The sequence below is a fragment of the Papio anubis genome, chromosome 17 (genome assembly GCF_008728515.1).
Source record: "Papio anubis isolate 15944 chromosome 17, Panubis1.0, whole genome shotgun sequence".
Lineage (NCBI taxonomy): Eukaryota > Metazoa > Chordata > Mammalia > Primates > Cercopithecidae > Papio > Papio anubis.
Genome location: NC_044992.1, coordinates 11240403 through 11259186, shown reverse-complemented (window position 1 = coordinate 11259186; position 18784 = coordinate 11240403). Strand labels below are relative to the sequence as shown.

The following is an 18784-nucleotide window of genomic DNA, read 5'->3' as shown; positions in this document are numbered from 1 at the left end:
GTCATGGGCTAGCCCTATGCTATGGGGATCTTGGCTTTTTCTCCTCACCCCTCTACCTTGGCCCTTCTATTCTAGGAGAGTGGCGCATTTTGTGGTCCCCCATGGTCATTCTCTTTTCAAGTCTTTGCCCCAAATGCCATGTGCTATTTAACATCCTCTCTGGCCTGCTCCACGCTTCCCACTGCAATGGCAGATTGAAGTCTGTTGCCTTTAGGAAGTGCAACCCACTCACCACTTTTTAAACATTTTAACATTTCTGGTGTTTTTTTTTTTTTCCCCCATTAGACTTTAAGCTTCTCTCTAAAGGGTGTCACATGGGAAGCTCCCTGGGCTATGAGACTGGAACATTTGTTTGGTGCTTGGAGTACTTAGAGCCCTGCTCTGGTGGGCTCCCAAGTCTTTGCTGAATGATCTTCTGCTTCTACCTGCTTCCTGCCTCTGCCCAACCCATTATTGGGGCTTGTACTGTAGGGAAGAGAAGAAAGTGCCAGGGATGCCTGGCCAGAGGGCATGGAGGGGGACAGGGCAATGGGGTGTGTCCTTGTGGCACATGTCCCCAGGCACAGATAACCCAAAGCATAGACAGCTGATTGCAATAGTAAAGAAGAGATTCCAGAAAAAATTAAGTAATATCTTAGACATTTTTAAAATAGCAGAGTAATTTTTTTTGGAATTGCCACACTGAAGTTTTTCCCAAGTGGCTATGTGACTTTGCTTGACCAGTCTGATGGAGACATGAGAATGTCCACTGACAAAGACGCTGTGGACCAGCAGCATAATCACTTTTGTAGGAGTTACTGGGAAGAAGAGCACAGACGGACAAGGAGTGGAGAGGAGGAGAGGGGAGGGTGGCAGAGAACTGTCAGCAGCTGGTGTGGCTTCTGAACCAATATGCCAGCCTGGATTGCCGTGTGAATAATTAAGTGCAATTTTCTCCTTGGATGGGTATTCAATTTCAAAAGTTACCAGCTCAGATTTTGCCTGGGCTGTTGTCAGGCCACTTTCTTGAGAAATATCTCTGATGGGTATGTTCCTAGATCAGAGTACGACAGCATCAGGGACTCCCAAGTTGAACTTATTTCATTTGATTCCAGGAACAAACAGGAACTAAGTGATCTTAGAGAATGCATTGCTGACCTTGTGTTGAGCAGCTTTAAAATAAAGCAAAATATTAGATAGCAATAAAGCAAAAAATAGTAGATAGCAGTGTCTATCTACTATCCAGGGGGAACAATGGCTGTTGGGCACTGCCTCCTTGATTAGTACATTGTTAAGCTTGATAAGATAGCTTGAGGTTGTTCCAGTTGAGAAGGAGTGAAGGGCATAGAGAAGACCTGTGAGACCAAGATGTGAACCATTTTTCCCTGCCCTGTGTATCCCAGCCTCTACTCTTCAACCCATTTCCTGCAGTGTTAAGATAGTAATCATCCTCATCACTACCACCACCATCGTTATCACTATCATTACATGATTCTCGGATAAGCATTTTACTGTTTTATTATTATACGACATTACTTACATTTACTTTATTACTTATTATTATATTTTATTATTACTGGCATTACTTACTATTATTGCTATTATTTATTATTATTGTTATTTACTATATTATTATTAATGACATTTCCGACATTATTATTTATTATTACGACACATTGTTAAGCATGACATTATTCTCGACATTACATTATACACGACATTTACCATTTACATTTACGACATGAGAATTGTATGACATTACATTTACGACATTATTACATGACACATTGCATGACACATTACGACACGGACATTATTTATTATTACGACATTATTGTTATACATTATTTTCATTTATTTACGACGATATTTATTCGGACATTACGACATTATTTACGACATTTACGACGATTACGATATTATTTGCATGATTATTTATTAATTTACTATTATTATTACTTTATTACCTCGACATTAATGATTACTCTCGACATTACGACATTATTATTGTTATGATGACATTAATATTTACGATGACGATGATGACGGTTTTATTTTTATGACGACATTTATTATCTCTATTTATTTCATTTACGATTTATTTACTTTGCGATGAATCATCGTTCATCATCATCACTGCCACCACCATCATCATACCATCACCCGCATCATCACTATCATCACCATCATCATCACTCCGCCGCCACCATCATCACCATCATCACCACCACCACCACCACCATCATCATTACCACCATCACCATGATCTCCATCATCACCATCATCATTAGAATAATCATCCACACCATTACCACCGCTATCATCATCATCAGCATCACCACCATTAGCATAATGATCACCATCACCGCTACCATCACCACCATTAACATCATCATCATCACTAACATCACCACCACCACTACTCATCATCATCAAAGCATTTGTTGAGTGACTATTCTCTGTAGGGCTTTAAAAAAAAGTGCTTTAGAGATATTAACTCATTTAAAAATTATTACAACTGCCTCAAGGAGGTGCTATTATTAACTCCCTTTACAGATGTGGATCTTGAGACATGGATATGCTCAAGGTCACACAGCTAGGAAGTGGCTGAGCCAGCATCGAACACTGGCATTATTCCTTATTCCAGGTTGTGAAGTGACCAGCCAAAGGTGAAAGCATCCAGGAAACATGTTTGATTTCTTATAAAAATCTGGATGTCTGGTCTCTCTTTAAAACGTAAAAGATCTGGCAACATTCAGCTTACATCCTTACAATGCAGAGGTGCGCTGGTAAATTTTTAACAACCAGCTCTCCAGGGGAGCAAAAATGCCCTTGATTCATAAAATTTGGCAGTTTTCATGATGGAAGGACTCTCACCATAGCCCATTTCAAGCTACACTCATGTGATGCTACTGAGATGCACACAACCAGCTCTTTCGAGCCAAGCTGGTCAAGGGTTTCAGTCCAAGAGTGTCCAGGCTAGCCATTTGTCTTCCTTCCTCTACTAACTGCTGCTGAACAGAGCAAACCCAAAGAAGGAGAAAAACCATATTTCACCACTGGAAACCAGGGAAGAGCCTCACGTTCCAGCAACTTTCTGATCTTCACCAAGGAAGAGTGTGGACAAGAGTCAGTGGCTGTCAAACATGAGAGATGGAAAGACAGACCACCTCGGTGAGTGAAGGGACCTGGCAGAGCCCTTTGACTGCCTGTGGCTTTCGGTGCAGCTGGAGATGAAGGTGGCATGGATTTGCGGATGGTGTGAGCCCTACCTCTGTTCAGCTTTGCGGTTGCTTCAGTGCCCCACCCACAGCCCTATGTCCAAGCCTACCTGTGAAAAGGACAGTCTGTAGGATGAGAGGTGACAACATGTGGAAGCTATGTGGATGGATGCTGGCTCCTGCCAGGGCAAAGGGGGACAGGGATGATGCTGGCTCAGTCATCTTTCCCTACCAGGGGCGACCTTTTGCCTGATGTTTCCTCCAACCCCTCTTCTGCCACCCTCCCCTCAATCCCGCTCTCTTGCCTTAGAAAAATGTCAGTCAAGCTAAACGCTTTCCTTATTCCTTTGTCTGGACCTGAAAAGATTACAGAAACCTGTAGGGACCAAAGAGTCTCTCATAGCTACGTTTTTCTTTTTCTGTACTGTGCGCATACTGTTTTGGAAATGAAAGCAAACACAAGCAACATTAAACCATTTTTGATTGTATGGTGTGCGGCACACATTGGGAGCACCAGGCACATCATTGTCCCAAGCACCTCGCCACAGCTTTGATCATCACATGATGGCCTTGTGATTGCTTTGCTCTGTTGAGATAAGGGCAGGATGTGGGTTCTGAAACCAGCCGCCCCTAGCAGGAGATGGGGGCGTTCAGCCTACAGGGAGGGGTATGGAATAGATGCTGGCAAACGATGTGCTTTATCTTGGAGATGGGGTTCCTGGGGGAATGGAGCCTGCGCAGCTGCAGTAAGAATCCCTGGGAGAGACCCCTGACTTGCCCTCAGCCACCAGTTTTCCTATTGCTCAGCCCCTCCTTCACATTGCTGCCAAATAGAGGGGCAATCTCCCTCCCGGATGTCTCTGGGGGTTCCCTGCTGCCTGCTGAGGAAGGCATTTCAGCCTGGTACTATTGGGTTCGAACTTGCCTCTCCAGCCTTATTTTCTCCTTTGGCATTTTACCCACTAGAAACCAGATCAGTGCCCACATCTGCACCCGGACAGCGTCAGTGAGGGCACAGGGTACACCTACCAACCCTCCCACTTTCCAAAAGTCTACCCATGGACAAGGTACAGTTCCCCTCTGATGTTCGGTTTTTCCACATACATAATGGGGAGAATAGTGGCTTGCAGGGCCATGGTGGAAAGACGTGAAAGATCTTTCATGATGTGAAAGATGATGTATGAAAAGTGCCTGGTACAGAATTTCAACAAAAGCTTATTCACGTTCCCCTTCCCCCTTCTCCTGCTCCTATTGTTCATGGGATCCTGACTCAAATCCAGAATCTTCTCCATCTTTTCAAGGTAACGCATTTGGAAGTCTCATGCTCAGTCAGAATTGAAGTCACCTCTAGAACATTGAAAGTACTCGTGTCTATCTCGAGAGCTCAATTTTTTTTTTTTTGTTAGAGATCACATTCTATTCAACTGGGAAACTTCACCTGTCTTTTGCGTAACACTTACTACATTGTAGGTGTTTAATAAATGCTTTCTGGGTGACTTGAAAGACAAGTGGCATGCTTACATAAAATCTCACCCCAAAAGTGACTTCATTCAAAAAACATTCATGCTGTATTCCTCATTTTATTAAGCTGAGCGTGGTGGAACAACTTGCCCAAAGATTCCAAAAGGAAATAAAATAACTGAAATTTAAGCCTTGGTTTATAACCAAAGAACATGGCCTTTCCAAGGAGCTGAGCTCTGCCATCTTCATGTTTCTGCACCCAGAGGAAGCAGGTAGGAGAGATCTTCTTTCTGCCCATTTTACAGAAACAAAACAGAGTCCCAAAGCCAAGTAAATGGATCTACTTTGGTGGGTAACTGAAGGATACCCATTTTGAAGGACAGCCTCTCTGGAGCCTGATTTTAGAGGGTGGAGAAAGGGGCATGAAATGACAGGGAAAAAGGGACGCAGATGCTAAGGAGAGGTCGAAAACAAGAGGACATAGACTTCTGCAGTGATCAACATAAAGACCGCAAGGCTCCCACCAACTTCCGGCCCCTACCTGCACCGCCACCACTGACAAGACCTCCACGGAGATTCGATTAAACTCATCAAAGCAGCCCCAGGCGCCCGTCTGAGCGAGGCCTTTGTAGATGTTGCCACAAGACTGCAAGAAAATGTACAAAGATTAAATTACCGGCAGGCCAGGCTTATCAATACGTGTTGAAGTCATTCTCCATCCCCTTTATTATAGATACTTCTAGTCCCCCTAAAGACCACTGGTCAGAAATTTGTATTAAAATTTCAAGAACAATTAAATGTTTGATGGTTATGGGGTGTCAACAGAAGTCACAGGATTAAATAGAACCTTTTCAAGACACTTGGGTGAAAATCCCTTTAAAATGTCATCAGGGTTGCATTATTGTTGATTCTGTAGCTTTCAAAATCCCAGGAAATGAATAAAAGATGATTTTTCTTATGCTATACAGACAAAAAGCCTTCCACCCAGCCTTTGTCGTGCACTGATGGAAAAATTTATGTCTGTATCTTTAAATCTGTGCCCAACCACCCAGGTTTTCCAGAGTGGTGAGGTAGCTGGAGACAAAGACAGGAGGTGATAACATCTGTTAAAAAAAACAAACAAACCGAAAAACACTAAAGGTAAATCTTTTCAAATGAGAGTAAGGAATGAATTTACAAGGGAATAATGCATTTCTGTCCTAAAAGTAAAAGCCATCCTGGGCATTCAATATGAACTGGTAAGTGATGGGGCAACATAAAGGGATAGGTTTCTGGAAGACACTCACAAGGTCATTGGCAAGGAGACATCATTAAAATACCAGGGAAATGCAAATAATGGAAAAGTACCATTCATTTATTCAGTGGACATTTTCTTTTCTCTTTTTTTTTTTTTTTTTTTTTTTTGAGACGGAGTCTTACTCTGTTGCCCAGGCTGGAGTGCAGTGGTGAGATCTTGGCTCACTGCAACCTCCACCTTCCAGGTTCAAGTGATTGTCCTGCCTCAGCCTCCCGAGTAGCTGGGGTTACAGGCATGCACCACCATGCCTAGCTAATTTTTGTACTTTTAGTAGAGACGGGGTTTCACCATGTTGGTCAGGGCTGGTCTCAAACTCCTGACCTCGAGATCTGCCGGCCTCGGCCTCCCAAAGTGCTGGGATGACAGGCGTGAGCCACCATGCCCAGCCTTCAGTGGGCATTTTTTGACAATCAGCTCTGTGCACAGGTCATGTGCTGAACACTGGGGAGCTCAGTCTAAGAACTTTTGGTCAGGTTGAGGAGATAAGGTATATACATAAAAACAGGAAAATTACTGCATCAGTAGTGGTTTCATTGAATAATATAAACCACAAATGTCATGAAGTTCACAGAAGAGTGCGTCAGCATGCTCCCGAGTGATCAGTTTTGCCAAAGAGGTGAAAGTCAGATGGCAGCACAATAGCACCTCCCAAAGTTTATTCCGCGGAACCATAGGCCTGAAAGATGCTCTTCGAAGAAAGGGCTTTTTGGTCAAGCAAATTTGGGAAACACATTCTTCAACCCATTTTGGCCCAGTTACAATTTGTATTAGCATTTAAGGGCTCTGAGAAGTCCTGTAACAAAAACATTAGTTTCACTGCATTACATGGCTAGGATTAGAGTCAGAAGATACGGGGATCTCACAGAAAACGACATGCTTTAGGACACACATGAGAAATGATGGCTTTATAGGACAGGGGTGTCTGTGTAGACAGAATGGAAGGGGTGAGGCTTTCCAGGAGGAGGAAGATTATGGAAGAAATACAAGCAGAATAATGGTGTGTGCAGAGAAAAATGACAGAGCCATTTTGATTGGAAAGCTGAATTACTAAAGGAAGTCATGGTTGTAAAAAGTCTTGAATTACTATGAGGGATCTTTGGAGGTTTGCAGCAGAGAACATGAGCAGAGCAATGGTATGAGAGGATTGGTCTAACTGCCACATAGGCTAGGTAGGATGTAGGGCAGACTTTATTTATTTATTTATTTATTTTGAGATGGAGTCTTGCTCTGTCACCCAGGCTGGAGAGAAGTGGCGCAATCTCAGTTCACTGCAACCTCTGCTTCCCGGGTACAAGCAATTCTCCTACCTCAGCCTCCTAAGTGGCTGAGATTACAGGCATGCACCACCATGCACAGCTAATTTTTGTATGTTTAGTGGAGACGGGGTTTCACCATGTTGGCCAGGCTGGTCTCGAACTCCTGGCCTCAAGTGATCCACCTGTCTTGGCCTACCAAAGTGTTTGGATTACAGGCGTGAGTCACTGCGCCTGGCTGTAGGGCAGACTTTAAAGAGGAAGAGAAAAATAAAACCCACCTTTCATTGAGCTTCTGGAATTAAGAGATTTCTTTTTTCATTCATTGCAACAAATATTTATTGAGCATGTACTATGTGCTGGAGATGGTTATGGGTCATGAAGAATCAGAAGAACAAGATAGACAATGCCTCTATTCTCATGGGTCTCACATTCCCATGAGGAAAATAGACAATAAGCAATAACAACAAATCAGGCAGTGATAAAGCCCCACGGGAGTCTTAAAATGGGGGTCACATGGAGACTTCAGATTGAGCTATCAGGGACATTCTGTCTGAGGTGGTGATGGAAGTTCCAGGCCTTGTGTTTCTGTGCCTTAAATCAGGGGTCCCCAGCCTCTGGGCCACTGTCCGTGGTCTGTTAAGGAACCAGGCCGCACAGCAGGAGGTGAGCGGCAGGTGAGTGAGCAAAGCTTCATCTGTATTGACAGCTGCTTCCCATCACCTGCATTATTGCCTGAGCTCCGTCTCCTGTCGGATCAGTGGCAGCATTGGATTCTCAAGAGAGCATGAGCCCTATCGTGAATTGCACATGTGAGGGATCTAGGCTGGGTGCTCCTTATGAGAATCTAATGCCTGATGATCTGTCACTGTCTCCCATCACCCCCAGATGGAATCATCTAGTTGCAGGAAGAGACGACCAGGGCCCCCACTGATTCTACATGATGGTGAGTTGTATAATTATTTCATTGTATATTACAATGTAATAATAATAGAAATAAAGTGCACAACAAATGTAATGTGCTTGAATCATCCCGAGACCATCCCACACTACTGCAGTCTATGGAAAAATAGGCTTCCATGAAACTGGTCCCTCGTGCCAAAATGGTTGGGGACCACTGCCTTACATTATTCCATTTCATTTGCAAAACAATCCAAGTGTCACAAATACTAAGTGGAAATTCAGAAATCGACATCCATGTTTAACTATTCACAATATTTAAGATATGGAATCAACCTATGTGTCCATCAATGGATGAACTCATAAAGAAAATGTAGTGTATACACACATTGCAATACTGTTCAGCCATTGAAAAGAATGAAATCCTGTCATTTACAGCAACAGGGATGGAACTGGAGGATGTTATCTTAAGTGAAAGAAGCCAGGCACAGAAAGACAAATACCACATGCTCTCACTCATATGTGAGAGCTAAAAAAGTTGATCTCATGGAGGTAGAGAGTAGAATGATGGTTACCAGAGACTGGGAAGGGTAGGGGGAAGGAGAAGATGAAGAGAAGTTGGTTAATCGGTACAAACATACAGCTAGACATAAGAAATAAGTCATCATGTTCAACAGCACAATAGGGGACTATGGTTACTAATAATTTATTTTATATTTCGTAATAGCTAGAAGAGGAGATTTGGAATATTCCCAACACAAAGAAACAATAAATCTTTGGGATGATGGTTATCCTAATTACCCTGATTCGATCATTATACATTGTATACGTGTATCAAAATATAACATGTACCCCATTAATATGTACAATTATGATGTATAAAAAGATGTTTTAAAAATTCAATTTTTAACAGTGATTTTGAAAGCTTTTCAAACTGAAGACCCTTTTTATAAAATGAAAACCCAAAATATAAAATAAACGAAGTGGAGTTTCCACAGGTGGATGCTTGTCACCCCCACAATTCTCCCCCACCCCAGGGCCTGCGGCTGAACCCCAGGACCCTAAAGTAACCCTTGGGTTTAGTTCACCACGTATCTCCTGGTCCTATCGGCGAGACTGGGGCATTATCTTGCTGTGGGATGGTGAGCTTTGGGACTAGGAGAATGGAAAGAATAGGGCAAAGGCCTGGAAGTGAGAAGGGTGCTGAAGGCAGAATCGACATTGGTGACCAATTAGAGGTGGGGAAGGAAGGACATGAAGTAACCAGGGTGCCTGAAGCTTTCTACCAGGATCTCAGGGACAATGAGATGGTCCTTCCTGATGATGGGGAATCTGGCAGGGAGAAAGGAAGGGTGCTAACCACAATGCAAGAGAAGGGCATTCGAGAGACATCCACTGCTCCATTAGAGAGAGATGGGACTAGGACTCGGGTGAAGCTGGAGAATAGACATGCCTCCATAAAGGAGCCATAGGTATACATATCACACTGGAAATTATAAAAGAGGATCAGCAAATGAGACCGAGAAGCCAGGAGACCAGAGACTCAGGAGGAGGATTGTGTAAGTATAGCATTTCCGAAGTGAAGGGAGTAGGGTCTTAAGAAAAAGTGTAGTATCCACAATACGGCCGCTGCAGAGAGGGCTGGAAATAATTCCAAACACTTTCAGGTTTGGAACCATTTGATGTCCCTGCAGTAGCATCTCCAAATTGAGGTCAAGAGGGGAAAGTATTGCGGCTATAATATAAAGGATGTTTCGGCACTAAAACTGCAGTCATTTTCAGAGAAAATGGCTGTTTTTATAGGTTTTCCATCCAGGATAACAGAGTAAAGCAATAACTTTCCCTTTGCTTCACGTCTTTGCACCGTTCTCCTGTTCTCCTGTTCTCCCCAGCTCACTGCACGCCCAGTCCTCATGAGTTAAGTGAGGTGATGCTGCTTATAGGATTTCTAAGGCAGAGGAGATTGCGAGGGTCCTTGACCACAGCCTAGACTCTCCTCTTCAATCTCTCCCTTTGCTTCACTGCAGACTCCCTCCCCATGTTCCTGAGGTATCACTTACCTGGTTACATTTTAAGCCTCTTATGCTTTTCCATGTCTACTACCGCATCAGCTGGTTCCTCATTCCCTCTGGTTTGAATGACTGAGATGCTCTCACCAAAACCTTATCCTGCTTCCAGTCTCTTCCTTTCTCACTTCATGGGACTGCCAATCTTTATGCTTTTGCTGCAGTTCTGAAGCCTGCAGATTCTTTCTGCAGCCCCCACTTCAAAGTGAGATGCTTTCAGTGGCTTTCAGTCCTTCCCCTCCTTATCTCCTGTTTTTGATCCTCTCTAAGGCAGCTTAGCCCTTGTTCCATATTTATTTCCAGCTTTAACTATGGACAGACCTGAACAGAATATATTGCTGTGAGTGTCATAAATGACACATCAAAACCTCCCCTGGAGAAGTGCACAGCAGCTCTTCCCGACCTCTCACCCTTTTTCTCCTTCTCCCAGCCAGGTCCTGTGAGGTGGGCTCACGGGGTGAAGTCAGAATGAGGACTGGGGACAGATACTGGCCACACATAGAATTTGGTCATGGCTTTAAAGCTGACATTCTAATGGGTTAGAACGTGTGAAAATACCGCATGCTCTCTCTGTCACCAACCCCAAAACTGAGTCTTGGTTTTCACATCCTCCACATGTCTTTCCTGACCAGCCCACTCTGTGGCTCTCCCCCTATTCTGGAATATTCCACGGTCTAAAGTTTGTAGGGCACATGAGCACCCAGGATTATGCTATCTGGGCGTTAACTAGCTCCCCTGAAGATAACATATATCCCTTGTCCCTCCAAATAAAACTGGGTTATACTCTGTCTATCTATCTTACCTATCTATCTATCTATCTATCTATCTATCTATCTATCTATCTAATCTCAATCTATCTATCTAATCTCAATCTATCTCTCTCTCTCTCTCTCTCTATCAATCATCCATCCATCATTTATCTATCTGAAATCCATCTACCATCTACCCTCTCTCTCTCTCTCTCTCTCTCTCTCTCTCTCTCCATATGATCTGTTTTTGGCATCCTTCTACAATGCCCAGCACATGCTGAGCAATGGCAATACTCAATAAATTAATTGGATTGCGAGTGTTTTACCATAAAAAATAATTCTGAACAGCCAGAAAACAAAGGGAGAGGAAGTTTGCAAACAGCTTAGTGTGGCTGTTTGGTTACCTGGGATATTTGGTGTCCAGGAAGGGAACACCTTCCTTCTGGTGTGTTTCACTGTGGCTATGCTTAGTTATGATGTTCTACCCTGTGTCAAGCTTCTACTCCATGAAAGCTTAGCCTATCGTTGAAAAAACAAACAAACAAACAAACAAACAAAAAAAAACAAGGATAGACTCCCCCATTCACCCTGTACTTTTAAAGGAACTGGTGGGGTTAGGGTTCAGTGATTGGTTTTGATAGAATTGAGTAAAATGACTATCGTGACCCCTGCCCATGGAACCAACTTATCATTTCCTGCTTGGTATTCTAGGTGTGACTTTGAAGAAATCTGGCTGATGTTCTTCAATCAATACAACACATCTTCTACATCCAAATGAGTGTATCTTTCAGAATGTTCCCTTTGGGAGACTACTTACTTCAGCAGTGCTGCTGCCATTGCTCAACTATAGAAGAATCTAGAAACATAAAAGAATCCCTAAGGCTGAGGTCATTTCTATAAAGGGGGAAAAAACTCCACCTTTCTGTTCCAGCCCGACTTAAAGAGAAACATTATCTCAATGTGTTCATCAATAAAAGCAACTGTGCTAAAATTTAGGGGATGGAGACCATGTGGAAGACTAGCTTTTTGGGTCTAGATCCTTTTTGTTTACTTACCATGAAAAAACATGGTGCCACAGGATGCTGCAACTCTACACAACAAAATTATGCTACAGAAATGATTAAATGATAGAGGATGAATCTCATTTACAGAGTGCTATACGTGGTAATGGCAAGCATTATTTCTAAAATTATAACTACATTAACTTTATTTTACAGTCAATATATCACATGACTTTTATATATAAATGTTTAATCTATTTAATGCAACTTTTTTTTTTTTTTCACTCCAGATTTATCTGCATGTCATCCTGTTGACAAAAGGGACTTACGGCAGTTTACAAAAACACATACAATATAACAAAAATAATGAGAGAGGGAGATAATCTGTTATTACATTTGTGTTTTAAAAAAAGAAGCTATGTAAGGTTCGGTTGTGAGCAGAATATTTCTGGCTAAAGAAGTGACCTCATGGGCCTTTTGTTTCTCTGGCTTTTCTCGGTGACTCAGAACCTGGAACACAGTGGTTCTTAAAAAATGGTAAGTGCCTGAATGAATGTTAGCTTTGTGCTTGTCTTCTGTGGGCCTCTGTGCTCTGAGTCAGGGTTGATTAGCTTGCTTTCAGAAATCACGCCTGCCCTTGCAGTATATTCTGCCCCTGCTGATATTCTGGGGAATGTCCACTTCTACAGAAGAGCACAAATACGTCGAGCTTTTATGTGAAGACAACTGCCTTCATATTGGCTACTCGTGAGCCTTTCTGTGTTTCTAGGTCAAATAGGGAAATTAGGACTTTGGATATATGTTCATTTTCTTCATTTTACAGATAATAAAAGGAAGAGCCAAAAAGATGAAGTCAGCCATCCATGGTCAGAGCTCATTGGTGGAATTAGAATACAAAGGGCTGTGCTTTCTTATCACATGAAAGCCTTAGAGGGAGGCCAACAAACTCCAGGGTTCAAAGGTCCAACTTTACCACGAAGGAGCAAGCAGAGACCTCCTGATCTGGGCTTTGAGACCTGGGGAAGCTGGATCAGGGTGGCACGGATGCGTCTCAGCCCTGGTTTGGCTGCCCTGAGTTCCTATCCCCCACCCCCACAACCCAGGAAGCTGGGTGGAACTGTACCTTGTAATCCATCTGCTCTGAGCAGTTGAACACATAGACCAGGATGCCCAGTGCACGGCCCAGGTCCTTGGTGGTCTCGGTCTTGCCTGTGCCTGCAGGTCCTGCAGGAGCCCCACTCATGGTCAGGTGCAGGGACTGGGTGAGGGTGATGTAGCACCTGCCAAACACGGGAGGGCATAGGTCATCATCCTTGGGGGCCCAGTGAGATAAGACTAAGGCCCAATGCCATGTGAGATCTGGCATAGCTTCTGAAAAGGAAAGCCAAGAGCCCTGCCCCTCTTGCCTGCTCCCCACAGCACTGTGGGGAGGACACTCTAGAGGGCAAGCTCATTACAGTGCACCCTCCGTACAGGGCATCAGAGGCTCCCTGTCAGGTTCTTCTTCTTCTGGGTCTGCTTGCTCCTGCAGCTCCATTTCTCACTGTTTCCCTCCTCTGAGACACAGACCTCTGCAGTCCAGTCACACAGAGCACCGTTCCTCTGCCAGACACACTAGGACTGAGCTTGTCCCTGCTCCTCCCCCAACCCATCCCCCAACTCTTTGAGTCGACCTGGATGATGTTCCTCTTTAATCTTTGCCTGGCTAATGGCCACTAATTCCTTGGGACTCACATTTGGCTTCACCCACTAAGTGTTCCTGGCTCCCCCAACACCGGGGTGAGTGAGCAGAGGCTCCCTCAGCTGAGCTAGACTCCACTTGAACTTCCTGTGACATATATTGTATATATCTTCAGTATATATCTTCATAGGGTACACGAAGGCAGGGCAATATCTTATTCATTGTTTCATCTCCAGAACTTAGCACACTCTAGGCACATACAGGCCCTCAAAAACTATTTATAAACCATAAATGAATCTGTGAATGAATGGATCGCATTCAATCCATTTAATCCTTTTGGGACTCTTTTTACCAGTAACTATAAAATAAACTCAGCTTTAAGCTTACTTCTGGTACTATTAAAAAGGACTTATATTTCTTAAAAAGTAATAAAAAAAACCATATGATTCAGCAACTCCACTCTTAGGAATTTACACAGGATAAATAAGAATATATGTTTACACAAAGACTTGTGTGTAGCACAATATCTACCTGTTCACAGTCCTTGTTCATAGCAGCAGTGTTCATAACAGCAAAAAACTAGAAACAACCCAAATGTCTATCAACAGTGAATGGATAAGCAAAATGTGGTAATTCATAGAGTGTAATACTCTTCAGCAATATAAAGGAATGAAGTATTGAACATGCTACAGAATGGACGAACCTCAAAAACATTACTGTAAGTGAAAGAAGCCAGATATGGGAGATTGTATGTTGTCAGGCGGGGTGCAGTGGCTCGCGCCTGTAATCCCAGCACTTTGGGAGGCCAAGGCAGATGGATAGCTTGAGCCCAGGAGTTTGAGATCAGGCTGGGCAACACAGCAAAACCCCATCTCAACAACAACAACAAAAAAACAAAACAAAAAACCCCCAAAAAACCAATTAGATGAGTGTGGTGGAGTGCGCCTGTAATTCCAGCTACTTAGTGGGCTGAGGTGGAATGATTGTTTGAGCCTGGGAGGAGGAGGTTGCAGTCAGCTGAGATCATGTCATTGCACTCCAGCCTGGGTGATACAGTGAAATCCTGTCTCAAAAAAGAGATTATATGTTGTCATTCCATTGATATGAAATGTCCAGAAAAGACAAATTAAGATAGCCAGCAGATCAGTGGCTGCCTGAGGTTTGGAGTGAGAGAAGGAAATTATTGCAAATAGGGTGAAGGAAATGTTCTACAATCGGATGATGGTGAGGGTTACACAACTCTATTTACTAAAAATCATCCAATTGTACATTGTACACCTGCAATGGGTGAACTTTAAGGTATGTAATTTATGCCTCAATACCTCAATAAAGCTGATAAAATTGTGCCGCTGTTCTAACTTTTTAATATCTAGCAAATCAATACATAGACTCTCAACTTACAGTCGTGGCTGTGTGAGAGGGTGTCCAAAATTAATTCTCTCTGTTTCTGAATCTGATGTTGTGAGATGACCAGAGACTCTGAGACTCTGAAGATGCCACCTTTATGTCAGATGGTGGCTGGGTTTCTACTGTCTTGACTAAACCTTGGACCGAAATGGTTTTTTTTTTTCCTTTTCCTTTTAAAAAACAGAGACAGGGTCTCGCTATGTTGCTCAGGCTAATCTCAAACTCCTGGGCTCAAGTGATCCACCCCTCTCAGCCTCCCAAAGTGCTGAGATTATAGGTGTGAGCCATTGTGTTCAGCCCCCAGATGGTTTTGAAAGTCTTTAAGTTCCCTTTTTCTCCTTTAATTAAGTGCAAAATTCCCTTATCTGTTTCAGCCTTTGAAAGGCTGAATGTTGCCCTTCAGACCTGCCACAAGGCACGATGAGGTGAGTCAGGCTTAGGGTGAAAAGTTGGGTCTGGTCTTGTCCTTCTTGGCCGTTGTTACCATTTGGTAACACTTCTCTTTCTTGTCTCTCTCAAGCATTCCCAGCTAGATATTCACGGAGCCCTATGCGCGGCCTTACCTGCACCTGCCCTCCGGTGTTCTTGAGTTTCTGCCTCCAGGTGGATCCCATGCCTGCTACCTCTCCCAGCCTCGGGCTTCCTCTACAACTGCTCAGGGCCTGCCACAGCCCCCTACCTCCCAGGAGGACAAGCTGCCTGAACTAGCAGAGTCTTCAAGCCCCGACAACTCACCTCCTCACCTTCCTTCCCTCTCATTGCCTTTCTGTCCCACAGCTGTCCCCTCTGCCAGCTGAGGGCACATCACAGGCCTCTTTACTCTGGAGCTGCAGGGCTCTCAGAGAGTTTGGGAGTCCAGAAACACCAGGTTTCACAAAAATATAAGTTGCATAGAAAAAGTTAAGAATTCCTGAAAATAAATACATGGGACTGGGTCCATCTCTTTTTGAGCATCTACTGAGCTTTTGGGGGAAATGTCAAAATATCATTATCTTCCCCTCATAGAACAGAACTCCAGAAATGGAAGGGATTTCCAATCTCCTATTTTACATATGGGGAGACTGGGGTTCAGGGAGGGACAGTGGGCTGTCTAGTGAGTTTGAAGGCAGGGTCATTGGGGCTTTCACTCAGGCCATGAGAAAAAACACATAAAAAAGAAAGACAGGACCGGGCATGGTGGCTCATGCCTGTAATCCTAGCACTTTGGGGCCGAGGCAGGTGGATCACCTGAGGTCAGCAGTTCAAGACCAGACTGGCCAACATGGTGAAATCCTGTCTCTACTAAAATTACAAAATTAGCTGGGCGTGGTGGCACGCACCTGTAATCCCAGGTACTCAGGAGGCTGAGGCCAGAGAATTGCTTAAACCTGGGAGGCAGAGGTTACAGTGAGCTGAGATGGTGCCACTGCACTCCAACCTGGGTGACAAGGTGAGACTCCGTCTAAAAGAAAAAAAAAAAAAAAAAAAAGAAAGAGAAAAGAAAGAAAGAGGCAGTATTTCTGTTTGTCACAAGGGAGGCTGCCATGACGCCTGGGCCACTGAGCCAGCAGCAAGTCCTTTGGGACATATCCCTGCTCTAGGATTCTCTCTGAGGTCTTGTTAGAGTGCTCATCTCTTTAAACACCCAAGCCAGCTCCTTTGGTGCGCTCCTGCTTGCAAATGTGGGCCAGCAGACCATGCTAGAGCTGTTTCAGGCACGGACTCTGGAGTGAGACAGAATGAGTTCAAACCTTGCCTCACTATGAAGCGTCCGTGAGACTCAGCCAAGTTATTTAAACCTCTTTGCACCTTAAAAACAAAAGCATCCTTAAGATCTATGACATCGCCTTTTCTTTGTACAAGGAAACTTAGATAAATTTGCTGCTTCAAAAGCAGTGGCAATTGTGACAATGGCAGAAGATCCTTAAGGAAGAGAGATCCTGGCTGACGAGTCCCAACTTGGATATGGATTGATTTAGTTTGGTTCCAGTGGGAACATGGGAATGTTAGCGTTGGAAGGGATTTTAAAGGTGAGGCTGTTGGACTCTTTCACCATGCTAAGTGCTCCCCCTTTAAATCCTTCAAATATGATCATATAGCCTTTTCTTTCAGTGAGAGGCACAGTTTATTATTCTAGAAGTCAGCCCATTCCACAGTGGGCTGGTTCTAATTGTTTGAAAGGTCTTCTTAACATCGAACTAAAATTAATCTTGTTTTCTTTGGGAAAAGAACTTCTACAGGCTTTCTTCTTATCTGCCCCACCAGGGTCTTCTGAGGATACGATTAGGCAAGATATTTGGAAGTGCCTTGAAAAGTAGGAAACCGATCAACTTTGAAGGTATTATTTTTGAGGCAATAAATTCTTTTTTTGATACAGATATTCAACTGGAAGATAAAGAAAATATCAAAGCTGCTATATCTTGATTTCAGCTATGAATAGCCTGTGCTTATCACAGAAAAGTGGTCCAGATAATCTTAGAGTAGAGTAGGTGGAGTCATACTTGGCTTGTATTAATTTTCTATTGCTGTGTAACAAATTACCACGTATTCAGTGCCTTAAAACAACCTCCCCTTGTTATCTCACAGTTCTGTGGGCCAGAAGTCCAGGTGGGTTCTCTGCCGAGGTCTCACAAGGCCAGACTCAAGGTGTCTGCTGGGCTGGACTATTATGTGGTGGCTTTGGGGAAGAGTCTGCTTCCAAGCTCATTCAGGTTCTTGGCAGAATTCACTTCTGACGTCCCTGTTGGCCAGGGGATCTCTCCGTTCCTAGAGGCTGTTCTACCACCTTGCACACGGCCCCTGTCACCTTCAAAACCAGCTATGGCGTGTCAAATTCTTCTCATGCCTCAAATCTGACTTTCCCTTCTGCTGACTGAGGAGCCAGGAGAAAAGCTCTGTTTTTAAGGGCTTGTATAATTATATTAGGTCTACCAAAATAATTTCCCTTTGCCATATAACAAAACACAACCATGGGAATAATATCATCACAGTCACAGTTTTTACTCACACTCAAAAAGGAAGGGATTATGGAAGGGTGAGGGTCCTTATAGATCATTTTTAGAATTCTGTCTACCACATGGTTCAGTAACCATAACTGAGGAATGACCACGAATGCAACAGTATCTACCTTCAGGGAGGCCCCGAGGCATACTCAGCTCACTGATGTTTAATGTCTTTACTCATAACTTGAATTAAGAAATAATTACTAGATAGACGATAGAACAAATTTCTAAATAATGTTAATGATGAAAAATGATGGGACAGACCCAACAAAATCCAATTTAAGAGGGACAAATGTAAAGTAATCTTCCAACCACGTGGATACATGCAGACTGGGGGAGATACGGATAGATGAAAATCCATGTGAAAAAAACCCAGAGCTTTCAATAGGTTTCAAGCTCAACGTGAGAAATTGCATTAATAGAAATTTCCTTTGCACTAACCTAAAACAAATCGGTTCCTTTTACAACACTTTAATATTAAAACTTTGAAAATTTTTTGTTCTTGGCATAAATGCCCCCAATTCTAGGATCTATTCCTTATACCAACTGGTTATGAGATTCTTCATCATCCAATGCTCATCTTTTTCTTTGCCTATGCTAATTGGTAAATGTCTTTCTCAAAATGTGACAGAACTGAGAGCAATGCTACCCATATCATCTCTCCAGCAAAAATTATAGCATGCCTAGTAACTAAACTTGAGTAGTTATAATTACACTTCTCATTATTTGTCTGTCTCAGATATGATTAGAAATTCTAGGAGTGATTTAGAAAACCCAAGAAAATCAAG

The 18784-nt window shown here is 43.3% G+C and overlaps 1 protein-coding gene across 1 annotated transcript in view; it reads right to left on the bottom strand.

Annotated features, from left to right (window-relative positions):
- The window catches only part of DNAH9 (dynein axonemal heavy chain 9), a 381289-nt gene that overhangs the window by 239539 nt on the left and 122966 nt on the right, over positions 1-18784 (bottom strand). The window contains exons 27-28 of the mRNA XM_003912358.5: positions 13051-13207; positions 5203-5307 (exon numbers count right to left, since the gene is read on the bottom strand). Of these exons, the coding sequence (XP_003912407.4) occupies positions 5203-5307; positions 13051-13207 (262 nt within the window). The remainder of the gene's footprint in view (positions 1-5202; positions 5308-13050; positions 13208-18784) is intronic.